The sequence below is a fragment of the Spermophilus citellus genome (assembly GCF_964194105.1).
Source record: "Spermophilus citellus genome assembly, chromosome: 6".
NCBI classification, from domain to species: domain Eukaryota; kingdom Metazoa; phylum Chordata; class Mammalia; order Rodentia; family Sciuridae; genus Spermophilus; species Spermophilus citellus.
In genome coordinates, this window is record NC_138187.1 from 123907820 (window position 1) to 123921417 (window position 13598).

At 38.9% G+C, this 13598-nt stretch overlaps 1 protein-coding gene across 1 annotated transcript in view; it reads right to left on the reverse strand.

The window, feature by feature from the left end:
• Positions 1 to 210: 210 nt before the first annotated feature.
• Positions 211 to 13598, reverse strand: part of FLVCR1 (FLVCR choline and heme transporter 1) — a 34967-nt gene continuing 21579 nt past the window's right edge. The window contains exons 6-10 of the mRNA XM_081300205.1: positions 12168 to 12278; positions 11369 to 11474; positions 10938 to 11049; positions 1780 to 1847; positions 211 to 1630 (exon numbers count right to left, since the gene is read on the reverse strand). Of these exons, the coding sequence (XP_081156331.1) occupies positions 1556 to 1630; positions 1780 to 1847; positions 10938 to 11049; positions 11369 to 11474; positions 12168 to 12278 (472 nt within the window). The 3' untranslated portion in view covers positions 211 to 1555. The remainder of the gene's footprint in view (positions 1631 to 1779; positions 1848 to 10937; positions 11050 to 11368; positions 11475 to 12167; positions 12279 to 13598) is intronic.

Sequence of the window (13598 nt, forward strand, 5' to 3'; positions counted from 1 at the left end):
GTGAACACATTCATTTCATGGATCAGGAAAATGCCACCCAGAGATGTTAAACAATTTGTCCAGAGTGACAATGACAAACAGAAGCAGATCTGGGACACAAAACCAGAGTTTTTGATTCTTAGTTATGTTGTTTTGATAACACATTCTCTCAGATCAGATTCCACACAATTCATAGTCATTTGATTACAGAGAACATAAACCAATGCATATTCATCACATGATCAGCTTTTTTGTGTATATGGGCATAATGTAAAAATTATGGTTGATAAATGGCATTACTGTAAAGACAGTCCCTATAAGCTTGAGTCAGGACATCAACAACATTTAAACACTCACTGTAAACAAAACACAGTGGTAGGCACTGTGGAAACACATTTGGTCCTATTCTCCTTACCCTGAGCTTGTAAAAGAGCAGACTGTTTGAACAGAGTGATGACTACCCACACTCTGTGATGAAGAAAAGAATCCGCTCCCTCAGCACATCAATGGAATGTGTGCCTGGGCACAGTATTCCTCAAAGGAGAATGGTCATAAAAATGACACTGAAAAATTAGAGCTGTTAGCATCTAAGAGGTCTCCACTACACGGGGACACCCGGGCTATCTGAAGTTATTATAGATTTCCTTATCTTAGGAATCTTCAAGGCAAAAATATAGGATGTGATACAAGAAATCATGAGATAACCAGTAACACATATGATAAAATTTTCTTGCTAGAAAGTTATATATTGAAAATAAGAAGAGAATAAAAAAGGACACTGGGTATAAAACTACTCTGTTTCAAGGGATACTAAAAAATATAGTGTCAGCATTTATTCATGATAAGAAGGCAGCACAGAAAAGAACTCAATGTGCCTGTGTCTGAACTCCTTGGCTTAATTAGAGCATGATTCTTAGACCAAGGTTATGGTAGCATCTGCACATGGAAGAGTTTTTATGGTCATTGACAGTTACTGTTACAACACACTTTGTAATAATATAAGAAATGGGAAGAGATCTTAGCAGTCTTCTGGATGCCAGATCCCAATACTGTCCTTCAGTGGGTTAGGAGCATCATGTTGGTACATTGCATTCACTGTGGTGGCCCGGATAGCTGGTCAGCACAGTAGAAAGGTAGCTAGTTAGGAACAGATTGTGTATTTGGTCCCACTGAATATTTTTATATAAACTATATGTACATTTATATGCATTACAAGGACAAGACTCCCATATTATCATTTTAGAAAGTCTTTTAAGCTTCCATGTTTTACAAGAAAAACACTTTTGAAAGAATAAATGTCAAGAAGTTTACTTTCAGACATGATGTATGACTGAAAATGGACATTAGTTAGGTAAATGGTAGTGTTAAACATGATGCAGAGCAAAAATATTTTAAGCAAAATATTACTTAAATTAACCAGCAAAACAACAACCATTTGTTCACAGTTCATACAGTAATTTTCAAGTAAATATCCATTTCCACCACTAATAAACCCAGCTTTACTGTCCATGTATCTTTCCAAAGATCATCAGGCTGTATCCCAATTTCTGAAGGACAGTAACTTTTTCTTTCAACTTCAAATTGATGATTCTGGCTGGTTGGATAATATAACCGTTTTTGGTTTTTGATCTACGGGACTATCAACTGGCACCTGTAAATAGAATCAGAATATAAAAAATGTATAGCACCTGGCATATGCTATTTCAGCAGATCAACAGTTGATTGTCTAAATAAAAATAGTTTCACACTTATTCTCTGTACACTCTTCTCTATAGTATAATCATAATGAATATTACTTACAGCTTTAATTTCAACATTCGTGATTCCTATATTTATATTGTGTCTTCTCAGATCAGACTTGATTAATGCTGAAACAGAGGAGCATCAATGGAGTTACAACAAATTTTTTGTGGATATATTTTTCTTCAAGCAACACAGTCTTTTGGGGCATTATCAAAAAATTTAATACCTTAATTAATTATCAAAATATTTAGCACAATATTAATGCCATAATAGTCAATAAAATCCTTGTATCCTGACAAAACAGCTAAGACTTTAACTTATTTAATAAGTCATTCATTAGTGAATAAAATATGGGATTTCAGGAACAAAAGATAAAAAGAACTTTCATTTTCCTAAAGGATTCTCTGAACTAAGGAAATACTGACATGTACATAACCATAACATTGCATGACTACTGTGATGTCGCAGAAATAAACAAGGGAGAGGGAAAGCCCAGGAGAAAATGTTCCCACATCAGTCCCAGGAAACCAGAAGGCCTGCCAGAGGAGACACCCTTGAATTACATCTTGAAAAATCAGCAGGAACTTGTCAAGCACACAAGTGGGAGAGGAAGGCATAAAAGCAACATAAATAAAGGGAGCAGGGCAGGAAGAGCACAGCCTATTCTGGACACCACAGGTAGTTTGGGATCACTGGGGAATCAAGCACAAGAGGGAGTGGGAGGATATGATAGGTGTCAGGTACACCGTGTGAAGAGCCCACATTGCATCTGAGCAGGGCAGTGGCACCACCAGACCTGTGCATTAGGGAGCACAACCGGACAGCAACATGGAGGCTGTTATAATCAGCAACAAGATAAGAGGCAGGAAGCCAGCCAAGAGGTTAGCCAGCCAAGAGGCAGTAACTGCCTCAATGGAAAGAATGATAATATTAGGGATAGGTTAAAGAGACATTTTAGAAAAGAACAAGTAAGGGACTGGAGTTGTGGCTCAGTGGTAGAGCACTTGCCTAGCATGCATGAGGCACTGGGTTCGATCCCCAGCACCACATAAAAAGAACTAACTAAACAAAATAAAGATATTGTAAAAGAGAAAGAAAAGAACAAGTAAGATATTTTTTAAGATATAAAAAATGGTGGTAAGGTGGGGGATTGAGTGACTTCAGAGTTTTCTTGCTTCTGTTATTAAATGGATGACAGCTGTAGTTATTGAAATTGAAAAATAAAAGAATCGGTGTGATAGGAAGAAGGTAAATTCAGTTCTGGGCAAGTTGAGTAGAAGATGTCCATGGTACGTCCAGGTCAGATGATGTGTTTGGATGTGTTGACCTAAAATACAACAGTGGTCAGGGACTGAAGATGCAGATTTGTAAGTTACTAGTGTTACAGTGGTAGTAAAAGCCATGGACTAATCAAAAAGAATGTAAAATAAGAAAAAAGATAAAAGTATGTGACAGTTCAGTAATTTCACTAGTCAAAGTAGAAATAAAAGATGAAGGTAAGATTATTTTATTTTCAGTGCTCTAAAAGTTAGCCCAATGCTTCCATTGATATCTTTCTGCATCAATTTACTTTTCATCTGTGTCTTTGTATTAAAAATGGATTTGCCAGGCACAGTTGGTACATGCCTGTAAAAAGTTCAAAATTCATGCAAAATCATCTCCACTTTAAGTACATGTATGAAGACACAACTTTACTTTGTGTACAACCAGAGATATGAAAAACTGTGCTCTATATGTGTAATATGAATCATAATTCATTCTGCTATCATATATAACAAATTAAAGTTAAATATACACACACACACACATATATAAAATTACCTCCATTAGTTGAAATACATGTTTAAATGTTGTAAACCACAGTTGTCCTACTGTACTAGGGAGCATTAGACGGAACTCTTCCGGTCCAGGTGCACCCCTGCACCTGTTAACCTCCTCCACCTACTTCAGCCCTCACGGCACCCATTATTCTATTTTGAGGGGGAGTACTGGGGATTGAATCCAGGGGCACTGGGCCATATCCCAGCCCTTTTTTTGTATTTTATCTAGAGACAGGGTCTCACTGAATTGATTAGTACCTTGCTTTTGCTGAGGCTGGCTTTGAACTCGTGATCCTCCTGCCTCAGCCTCCCAATCTACTGAGATCAACTTTTTTAACTTCCACACGTGAGAGAACATGAGCTATCTGTCTCTCTGTGCCTGGCTTACTTCACTTAAAAATGTCCTCCAGTTCCATCCATATTGCCACAAAAGGATTTCATTCTTTTTATTACTGAATAATATCCCACGTGGTATATCTGCCATATTTTCTTTATCTACTCATCTACGGTGGAGACCTAGGTTGATTCCATATCATGGGTACTGTGAATAGTGCTGTAATAAACCTACAGGTATTTTTTTTTTTTTGATGCACTGGTTTCCTTTCCTTTGGATATATACTCCGAAGCAGAACTGCTGAACAACATAGTAGTTCTGTTTCTATTATTTTGAGGAATACCATACTGTTTTCCATAATTTAATTCTCACCAACAATGCATGAGGGTTCTCTTTTCTCCACATCCCTGTCCACATTTTTTATTATTTTTTTGCCATTATGATAAAAGCCATTCAACTGGGGTGAGATGGCCTGTCATTATGGTACTAACTCACATTTCCCTGCTGACCAGTGCTGGGCATTTTTTCCGTACACTTGGCCATTTATATATCTTCTTTTGAGACATGTCTATTCTAATCATTTACCCATTTAAAAACTGGATTGTTATTGTGCGGTTGAATTTAGTTCCTTCTGCCCATTAATCCCTCGTCAGATCAACAGTGTGTAAATATCTTCCCCCATTCTGTAAGCACTGCTGGACAGGAGCCTTTTAGTTAATGTGATCCCACCTGTCAATTCTTTTGGCTGCCTATGTTTTTGGGGTCATATCCAAAGAATCTTTGCCCAGACTAATGTCATAAAGTGTTTCCTTCTTATAGTTTCATATTTTGGGGTCTTAAATTTAAGACTTCAATCCACCTTTTGTTGATTTTTGTATATGGTGAGAGGATTCTACTGTCATCCTCTGGATATGGACATTGTGTTTTCTCAACATTTATTGAAGAGGCTTTCTTTTCTCCACTGTATGTTCCTACTCCCTTTGTTGAAATTCAGTTAGCTATAGATCACAGAATTACTTCTAGGTTCTCTATTCTGTTCCATGGTTTACGTGTCTATTTTTATGCCAGTACCCTGCTTAGTTTTCATGGCTTTGTACAATGGTTTGAAGTCAGGTATCAAATGTCTCCAGTTTTGCTCTTTTTGTTCAGTATTGCCTTGGCTATTTAGGGTTCCATATGAATTTCAGAAGCATTTTTTTTCCTTCCACATTTCTGGGAAGAATATTATTGGCAGTTTGATAGGCTGCATTAAAGTAATAGATTTTTTGGATAGTATAAACATTTTAACTTAACAATGTGAATTCTTCCAATCCGCGAACATCTTTGGGTTGTCTAATTGAACTTCCTTTGAGTTTCATGGATCTGGATGTCCATCTCTTTCCAAAGACTTAGTAAGTTTTTAGCAATTATTTTGTTAAATATGCTTCCTCGGCCCCTCTCCATTTCTCCAACCTCTGTCCTGTGGGCTTTCCTTGCCCTTTTTCATTCTTTTTGTTTTTCTGAATGAGTTAGTTTTAAAGGTCTAGCTTAATGTCTGGAAATTCCTTCTTCTGATTCATTTAGCCTATCAACTATATTTATTATTTCATCCATTGAATTATTTGGCTACAAGATTTCTGTTTAGTTCTTTTTTACAGTATCTTTTTTGGTGAATTTCTCCTTCTATGAATGGTTTTCCTTATTTTATTGAACTGTTAGTTTGTATTCTCCCATTTCTCGCTCAGCTTCCTTCAGACCATTATTTTGAATTCCTTTTCAGACATTTTCATAAATTTCCTTGTCTTTGGGGTCTATTTACTAGAGAACTACTGTGCACCCCTAAGGGTTTCAGGTTTCCTTGCTTCTCCGTGTTTCTTGTGTCCCTGTGTTTATATCTGTGCAACTAGAGCCATAGTCGCTGCCTCCAACTTTATGGAATTGTGTTGTTGTTAGGGAGAAGCTTTTTCATGTGGTGGATGCTATGGTTTCAATCGGGTATGTGTCAGCTTTGATTCTGGGCAGATTCAGTAGTGTTCTCTGTGCAGTTTCTTCAGCTGTATTTCTTGTCAGCCATATCTGTGGTTCTGTATTGTGGCCGAGGCTGCAGGTGCTTATACTGTGGTAGTGTGGCAAGGTGCTGCGGTAGTGTGGTCAGGCTGGTATCTGATCTTCAGTGGTTGGGCTGCCATCTGCCTGGTTGCTGGGCTGGGCATAAGTGCAGGCAGATGCAGGAGGATACAGGCTTTGTGTTGGCTTTTTCTGTGCTAGTCTGTCTATTCCCTGGGGGATGGGGCACTGCATGGGTTTAGATGTCTAGGTCTTGGCACCACTGTTGCCATGATGACCCCACAGTGCCAGCATGGTGAAATGACAGAGGAGTCTCAAGAACGGAGGTGTGCTATGGCGACTCACCCCCAGGGTGGGATGCACTCTAGCAGTGGGTCCAGGTTCAAGGTGGTGCCAAGTTGTAGCAGGGTGGATCACGGGGTTGGAAGGTGTACAACACTGGCTCTATCCGTGTGGCAAGACAGCCACGTGAACTATGGCAACTCTAAACTCTGTTCAGAGTCTGTGAGGTCCGCAGGAGTCATCTGCAGGAACAATAGGGACCTACAAGGTTCTCAAGCTTATCTTTTCCCAATAAAGGTAAGTCCGTCCTGGCTCCAAGTCCATCTGGGCAGATAAGACAGGGTAAGGGAGGCAGGAGGCCGCGCTGTCCTCTTTCTCCCACTCCACAGTGACCCTCCACTGTGCTGCCACTTCGGTGCACTTCCTTAATCACTCCTGTTGGAGTACAGCTGTTTATTATTTGCCATGGTCCTTATTTGTGAAGGGGATAAGTGATAGGCTACTCTACTTGCTAACAGGGTGACAGAGATTTAAACACAGAAACATGGAAAAGTAAGGAAACGTGAAACCCTCAAGGATGCTTAATATTCTCTAATAATAAACCTCAAAGAAAATGTAATTCATCAAGTATCTGAAAAGGAATTCAAAAGAACGATCTGAAGGAAGCTCGGAGAGAGACAAGAGAATACAAACAATTCAATAAAATCAGGAAAACAATTCATAACCTCAAGGAGGAAGTCAATAAAAGATCTATTTTGGTCTTTCTGCTTTTCAGTTTTGAAGGTGTGTACTGACATATTCTCTCTCTTTTTTTTTTTTTTTAAAGAGAGAGTGATAGAGGGAGAGAGAGAGAGAGAATTTTTAATATTTATTTTTTAGTTATCGGCAGACACAATTTTTTAGTTATCGGCAGACACAACATCTTTGTTTGTATGTGGTGCTGAGGATCGAACCCGGGCCGCACGCATGCAAGACGAGTGCGCTACCGCTTGAGCCACATCCCCAGCCCCCTGACATATTCTCAAATCCAGAAATTCTTTCTTTTGCTGTATCCAGTCTATGATAACCCCAGAAACACTCTTCACTCCGTCACCATGTTTTCAATCTCTAGCATATTTTGGTTTCTTAGAATGTCCTCCTTTGCGTTTATAATGCTCACCTGTTCTTGAAAGCTGTCAACTTCATCCACTGTGGTCTGTGGCATATTACTCACATGTTTTAACCTCCCACTCTGATTAATTCCACATCCACACTGTATTTGAGTATGGCAATACTTGCTCTGTTTCTTCAAGTTGCTTTTTTTTGGTGGGCGGATAGCGGGGATGGGATCAAACTCAGGGTCACTCGACCACTGAGCCACATCCCCAGCCCTATTTTGTATTTTATTTAGAGACAGGGTCTCACTGAGTTGCTTAGTGCATTGCCATTGCTGAGGAGGGCTTTGAACCTCAATTCTCCTACCTCAGCCTCCCGAGCCACTGGGATTATAGGCGTGCACCACTGCACACGGCTTCAAGTTGCTTTTTGCCTTGGAGTGCCTTTTGATTTTTTTTCTTCATCGTCATTCGTGAAAAACTGGATTCAAAAGGGTGTCTGTAAAAGACCCGTGGTAATGTGGTGGTAAGGTGCAGGGGAGGGGAAGCATATGTTTTCCTATAATGAGGCCAGTGCTTCTGGATTGTGAACTTCACAAATGTTGCTCAATCCTCCTCTCACCATCCCTACCTTAGGTGGGACAGGATGACTGGAGGAGGTCTAGAGTTGCATATTTTCCTTCTTCCATTGGGAAGGCAGGAGTAGGCAGGACTTGGGTATTTACCTCTCCCCAGGTCAGTCAGATTCTTTGATAAATCCCAGCAGATTACAGCAGTTCCTTCTGAGGGCATATCTTGTTATGAGTAGAATGCTCCAGGTATTTCCCAAAATGGTTCCTTCTCTCCTCTTGCAGAAGCAGGAGTACAACTGCAAAAGCCTGTGGGCCTCACGAGTAGGTTCCCACTGGATCTCAGAGTTGTCCACACTGAGCCTCCAGCACCTCAGCAACCCCAGCTCTGGTTTCCTTCCCCAGCAATGGTTTCAGCTCCAGGGTTCTGTTTGAGTAAACTGTAGTTCTAATTGTCTGTTGGTCTCTCCAATTTTGGAGGCAATGGTTTGCATGATAACTTCACTTCTCTTAATGGATCCAAAGAGAGTGATTTTTCAGTTTGTTCAGTTTTTAAATTGTTGTTAGTGTACAGAGGCAACCTTCAAATTTCTCACATGTCAGGCTAGAAACTGGAAGTCCGGTGTTTCCCTTGAAATCCACACTGTCCCTTTTCATCCTGCTTCATTACTGGTATCAATATTTTAGAAAGCCCATCAAGGTCTCTCCAGTTTTAAAATACTCAACACATGAGAGAAATTAATTAGCACATTAGATGATGAAGGCATTTAATGTAAAACTAATTTCAAAGACGTTTTGTCATTTCTACATGAATTTTTCAGGCATGATTTGCTTGAATTCACATTCATGAATCTACCAAAAAAAAAAATGTCAAAGGGAGTACAAAATTATTTTTCGTGCACTCTATTTGATAGATGCATGGTACTTGTCTGGAAATTAAGAACCAATAAGGAATTACTTATAACAGATATTTCATGTTAATTAACTGAAGATAACAAGGGATAATGGGGGGGGGAACTGTGTAACAGGAATGTTTTTCTTTGAGAAAATGCTCTTTGAGCACACATGAATGATAGTGACCTTAGGTGGTTGTGTATATTCAAAATAAATGTTTACCACAGGTAAGACTTCAGACTGAAGCTTTCAAAAAGAATGATCAGGTATGCCAACAAACATAAAAAAGAAACTTTGACTCACGAGATTATATCCTCAAATTAAGTTACAAACAAATTGTTTGTAATTTTTTGACTATCCTTAGCCGCTGTTTCTTGTCTTGGTAAAGGGATACAGGAAGAAATTCACAAAGTAAAATAACAGTCAAAGTCAACCTGGTCCTGGAAATACTGCTGAACATGAGGTCTGCTTCCAAAGCTACCGTCATATCTGTTATGTGCCCGGGCAAGCTATGGATAAAAGTTCTTTAAATTCTCTTTCTCTGGAAATGGGACACTATTCTCTTTCCTGCACATGTCTCTGTGGTTATACCTAAAATCCTGAAAGAACTAGCCAACCATTTGATGTCATTTCTACAACTTCCGTGATTCTTACCACTGCTACTACATTACAATAACATGTATAAGGCATTCTCTAGGTGTCAGACGCCCTCCTGGGAACTTCTCATGAACCACCTTAGTTAATCCTTACAGTGACCCTACACTGCAGGCTTTTAATACCCTATTCCTAAATGAATGAAAAAAGGGGGACTTGAGAGGTTGTAATATTATGAGATGGATCTAGCAATCTATGTCTATATATTCATATCGCTATCTATGCATTGTTTTATTTTGTTTACCATGGTTTCTGGTACCCAACTCCCTCTCCAAGGCAGGACATAGAAACTAGAATTTCTCTTCCCCAAGGTGGATCAGAAAAACCCTAATCTCCCCCCCCCCCTTTGACTTTGACTCTGACCTACCCTTGATAATAAGTCATTGACCTTCCTCATTCCAGAGGGCTCCTGTCCTGTACCCTAGAGGGAGGACTGCTGTACAAAGGCCAAGAAGAATCTGAACAGACAGGCCTTGCTGGGTTTCCCTACCCAGTCTATTAGAATCATGGCTGTACAATAAAGGCTCTATAAAACCCTCAAGGTACAGGATTTGGGGAGCTTCAGAAAGCTCATATGGAGAGTCACAGGAAGACAAAAACTCATGAGCCAAGAGGGTGGCACACCACCTCCAGTGCACAGGACCCTTCCAGACCTGTGATATCTCTTCTTCTGGCTGCCTATTTGTATCCTTCATTAACTCAGTAAATGTAAGTATAGTGTTTCTCTTGAGTCCTGTGAGCTGTCTTAGGAACTTAGTAGAATTTGAGGAGAGGGTTGTGGAGATCCCTGACTGTCATAAGGTTCTGGAAAAGCAGATCTGTGACGAGGTTTAAGTAGGGAGAGTTTGGGGGACTAAACCCTCAACCTGTAAGCTCTTATGCTCTCCCCAGGTAGAGAGTGCCAGAACTAGTCTTAGAGGACTCCCAGCTGCTGTTCACTGCTGAACCGCTTGGGTGCTGGTAGGAAGAAATCTGACCCCTCCTACGGTCACAGCAGTGACCTATGCTGTGAATGTTCATAGGAGAGTCTGAGCTGATGCTGGATTTCCTGTCTATAGTCTTGAAGAGGTTAAGTAACGCCTAAGGAGGTTTGACTCAACTCCAGGTCTTCTCTGTGCTTCTTAAAATGGATTTGTTTTCTGTGAACAGTAACTGTACTGATTTTGAAAAATTTAAATTAACAGATTTTATTGTTGTCATTTTAGAGTAGGGATTGAATCCAGGGGCATTTTACCACTGAGCCCCATCTCCAATCCTTTTTACCTTTTTATTTTGAGACAGTCTCGCTAAGTTACTGAGGCTGACCTAGAACTTGTGATCCTCCTGCCTCAGCCTTCAGAGTTTCTGGAATGACAGGCATGTGCCACCATACCCAGCAAAACAAATTAATACACTTATATACTTAGAAGAAAATAATTTCCTGATTTCTTATCTCATTTTTAACCCTTGAATTCTGCAAAGCCCTTAAGAAGCAATATACATGAAAATTTAATTAAAAGCACAACACAACACTCTAATTTACCTGTTAAAATGATGCCTAAAAACATCCAGAAACAAAGGAAAATGTTTCCTGCCTTAGGACCATGGTCTGTTGTGAGCTTTCCTTGAGCCAATGTGAACAAAATCCCAAACACCTAAAATAAAATAAGAGAAATAATAAAGTTTGCTTCTTTCAAGTGTACATTTGGGGGCTGAGGATATAGCTCAGTTGGTAGAGTGCTTGCCTTGCATGCACAAGGCCCTAGGTTCAATCCCTAGCACCAAAAAAAAAAAAAAGTACATTTTTTTTCCCCAGAACTTTTTAAACTCATTTTCTTCATATGGTTTGGCTTCTAGAAATAGTCACTGAAAAATGAGATTGTTAAAAGAAAAACTATAGTCAAACTTAATATTCACTAGATGACTAGGTAAAATAATCATTGAGGGTTTAAGAGAAAGCTGAGGAATACCCACCTGTGCAGCAGCATTGAGAAGACCAGACGAAGTGCCCTCAGATTCAGGGTAAGTAATTTCAACAGCAAATTCAAAACCCAAGGGAAGGTAACCAGTCATGAAAAACCTAGGGAAACAAAGCCACAATTATGGGGGAAAAAGTACCAGGACAATGTCACACATTGATGCAAGCATTCTATAAGTGAATGTTTTGAGGTTGCTATGTGAAACTATTATTATTGATTATTATTATTGATATAAGAAACTATTATTATTGATTAACCAGCCAATTCACAAGAATTGGGAAGCAAAGCAATTCCTGAGTTTGTTTCTAAGAAAAAATTGCATCTAGTTTTCTTTTTCTTTTTTTTTTTTAAAGAAAGAGTGAGAGAGAGTGAGAAAGAGGGAGAGAGAGAGAGAATTTTAATATTTATTTTTCAGTATTTGGCGGACACAGCATCTTTGTCTCTATGTGGTGCTGAGGATCGAACTCGGGCCGCACGCATGCCAGGCGAGCGCGCTACCACTTGAGCCACATCCCCAGCCCTGCATCTAGTTTTCTAGGCCAATTATCTTTATACCTAAAGTTACTTGGACTAGGTAAGGATTATCCATTTTTTACCAACAGTATACAAAAACCAATTTTCAACTATTTTTTATAGTTCACATTTATATACACAGTAAGCAGTGGATGGATCTTCCAGACTTTAAAATATTATAGAAGCTTGGGATGACCTTTAAAAAAATTAAAGCCAGAGTAATAAGACTTCAGAATTATAATAACATGGTATCATTTGTCTTTATTATATTTGACACTTACCCAAGTATCCCTCCAGTAACAAACACGATGATAATGTAACCAAGGTCCAACGTGAAAGTAAATATAACCATTCCGATAAAAGACAAAATGTAAACTATCAAAGTTGTCTGTCTAAAACAAAACAACAAAACTGTTAGTATTTTTTTCTGATTATCATAGGCACATAAAAATCATGTGGCTAGCCATTGCACTATCTAAATAGTAAAAAATCTTTGTTTTTCAAAATTTGTTCATTCTAGCTAGGTACACAGGTCCATGCTTATAGTCCCAGTGACTTGAGAGGCTGAGGAAGGAGGATTAAAAGTTCAAGGACAGCCTCAGCAATTTAGCAAGACCCTAAGCAACTTATTAAAACTCTGTCACAAAATAAGAAATAAATAGGGCTGCGATACAGGTCAGTGGTAAAGCACCTCTGGGTTCAATCCCCAGTACCAAAGGAAAAAAAAAAAAAAAAACTCACCCATTCTTCTTATTTGTAGAAAATGTTATTCACCAAATCATGGGCTTTCAAGATTAAATTTAAGATTCAACAACAGCAGGAAAAAAACTAACACCATAGCCAGTGCTTAGATAGGAAGGGATACTCACATAGACAAAATAACTTTTATGCCACCAAACAGGAGAGTTCCCCGCTCATATTTCACGATTCAGATCAAATCTCACCTCTTTCGAATGCCTTCCCTAACCACTGCAGCACACAAAATTCCCTCCTTTAAATCTCCTTACCAATTATACCTACACAACTGGCACTTATGACATCAATTTTAGTGTATTATATTATCATTTAATGTTTCTTTTGTGGATGTCTTATAGCTCCATTTAGATGATGAGTGTCTCAAGGACAGGGATCACATATCGCTTGCTGTAATTCCTAGCCAAAAGGGATACACACACCAGGAGTTGGGAGAAGGAACAGGAGTTACCCTGAGAAGAAAGTCAGGGTGACCAGAACACATTTCTATGCCTACCAAGTTTTCTAAACATACTGTGGACTAAAGACTATAAAGAAAGGAAGCCCTTTACACATGAGCTCTTCCTCTACAAATTAAATGAGTCTTACCCTAAGATATAATTTTACAGTAGTGAAACCATAAAAAGTTCATTTTTAAATTGTGAGAGAATTATCTTGGAGAATTTCAAGGTCAAAGATACTTTTGGAAGGGTTTAGGATAATAGTATAAATATCCTGGGCCTTAAAGGCATATCTGACACAGTTCTGATTCATTCATTCAGTTTACTTCATTCTATTCATTTATTCACTCACAGGTCCATTCATTCATCCTCCCATGCACATAAGAGACGGTTTAGTCTATTAATTCTTTTAAGGCCTCCAGAAAAAGATGCTGCTTCTGAAACCCTTTCTTGGTTTCCCAATTAGTGTCTCTCACTTTTTCTTTTATGTTAGCATTTTGCTGTTCCATATAGATGCAA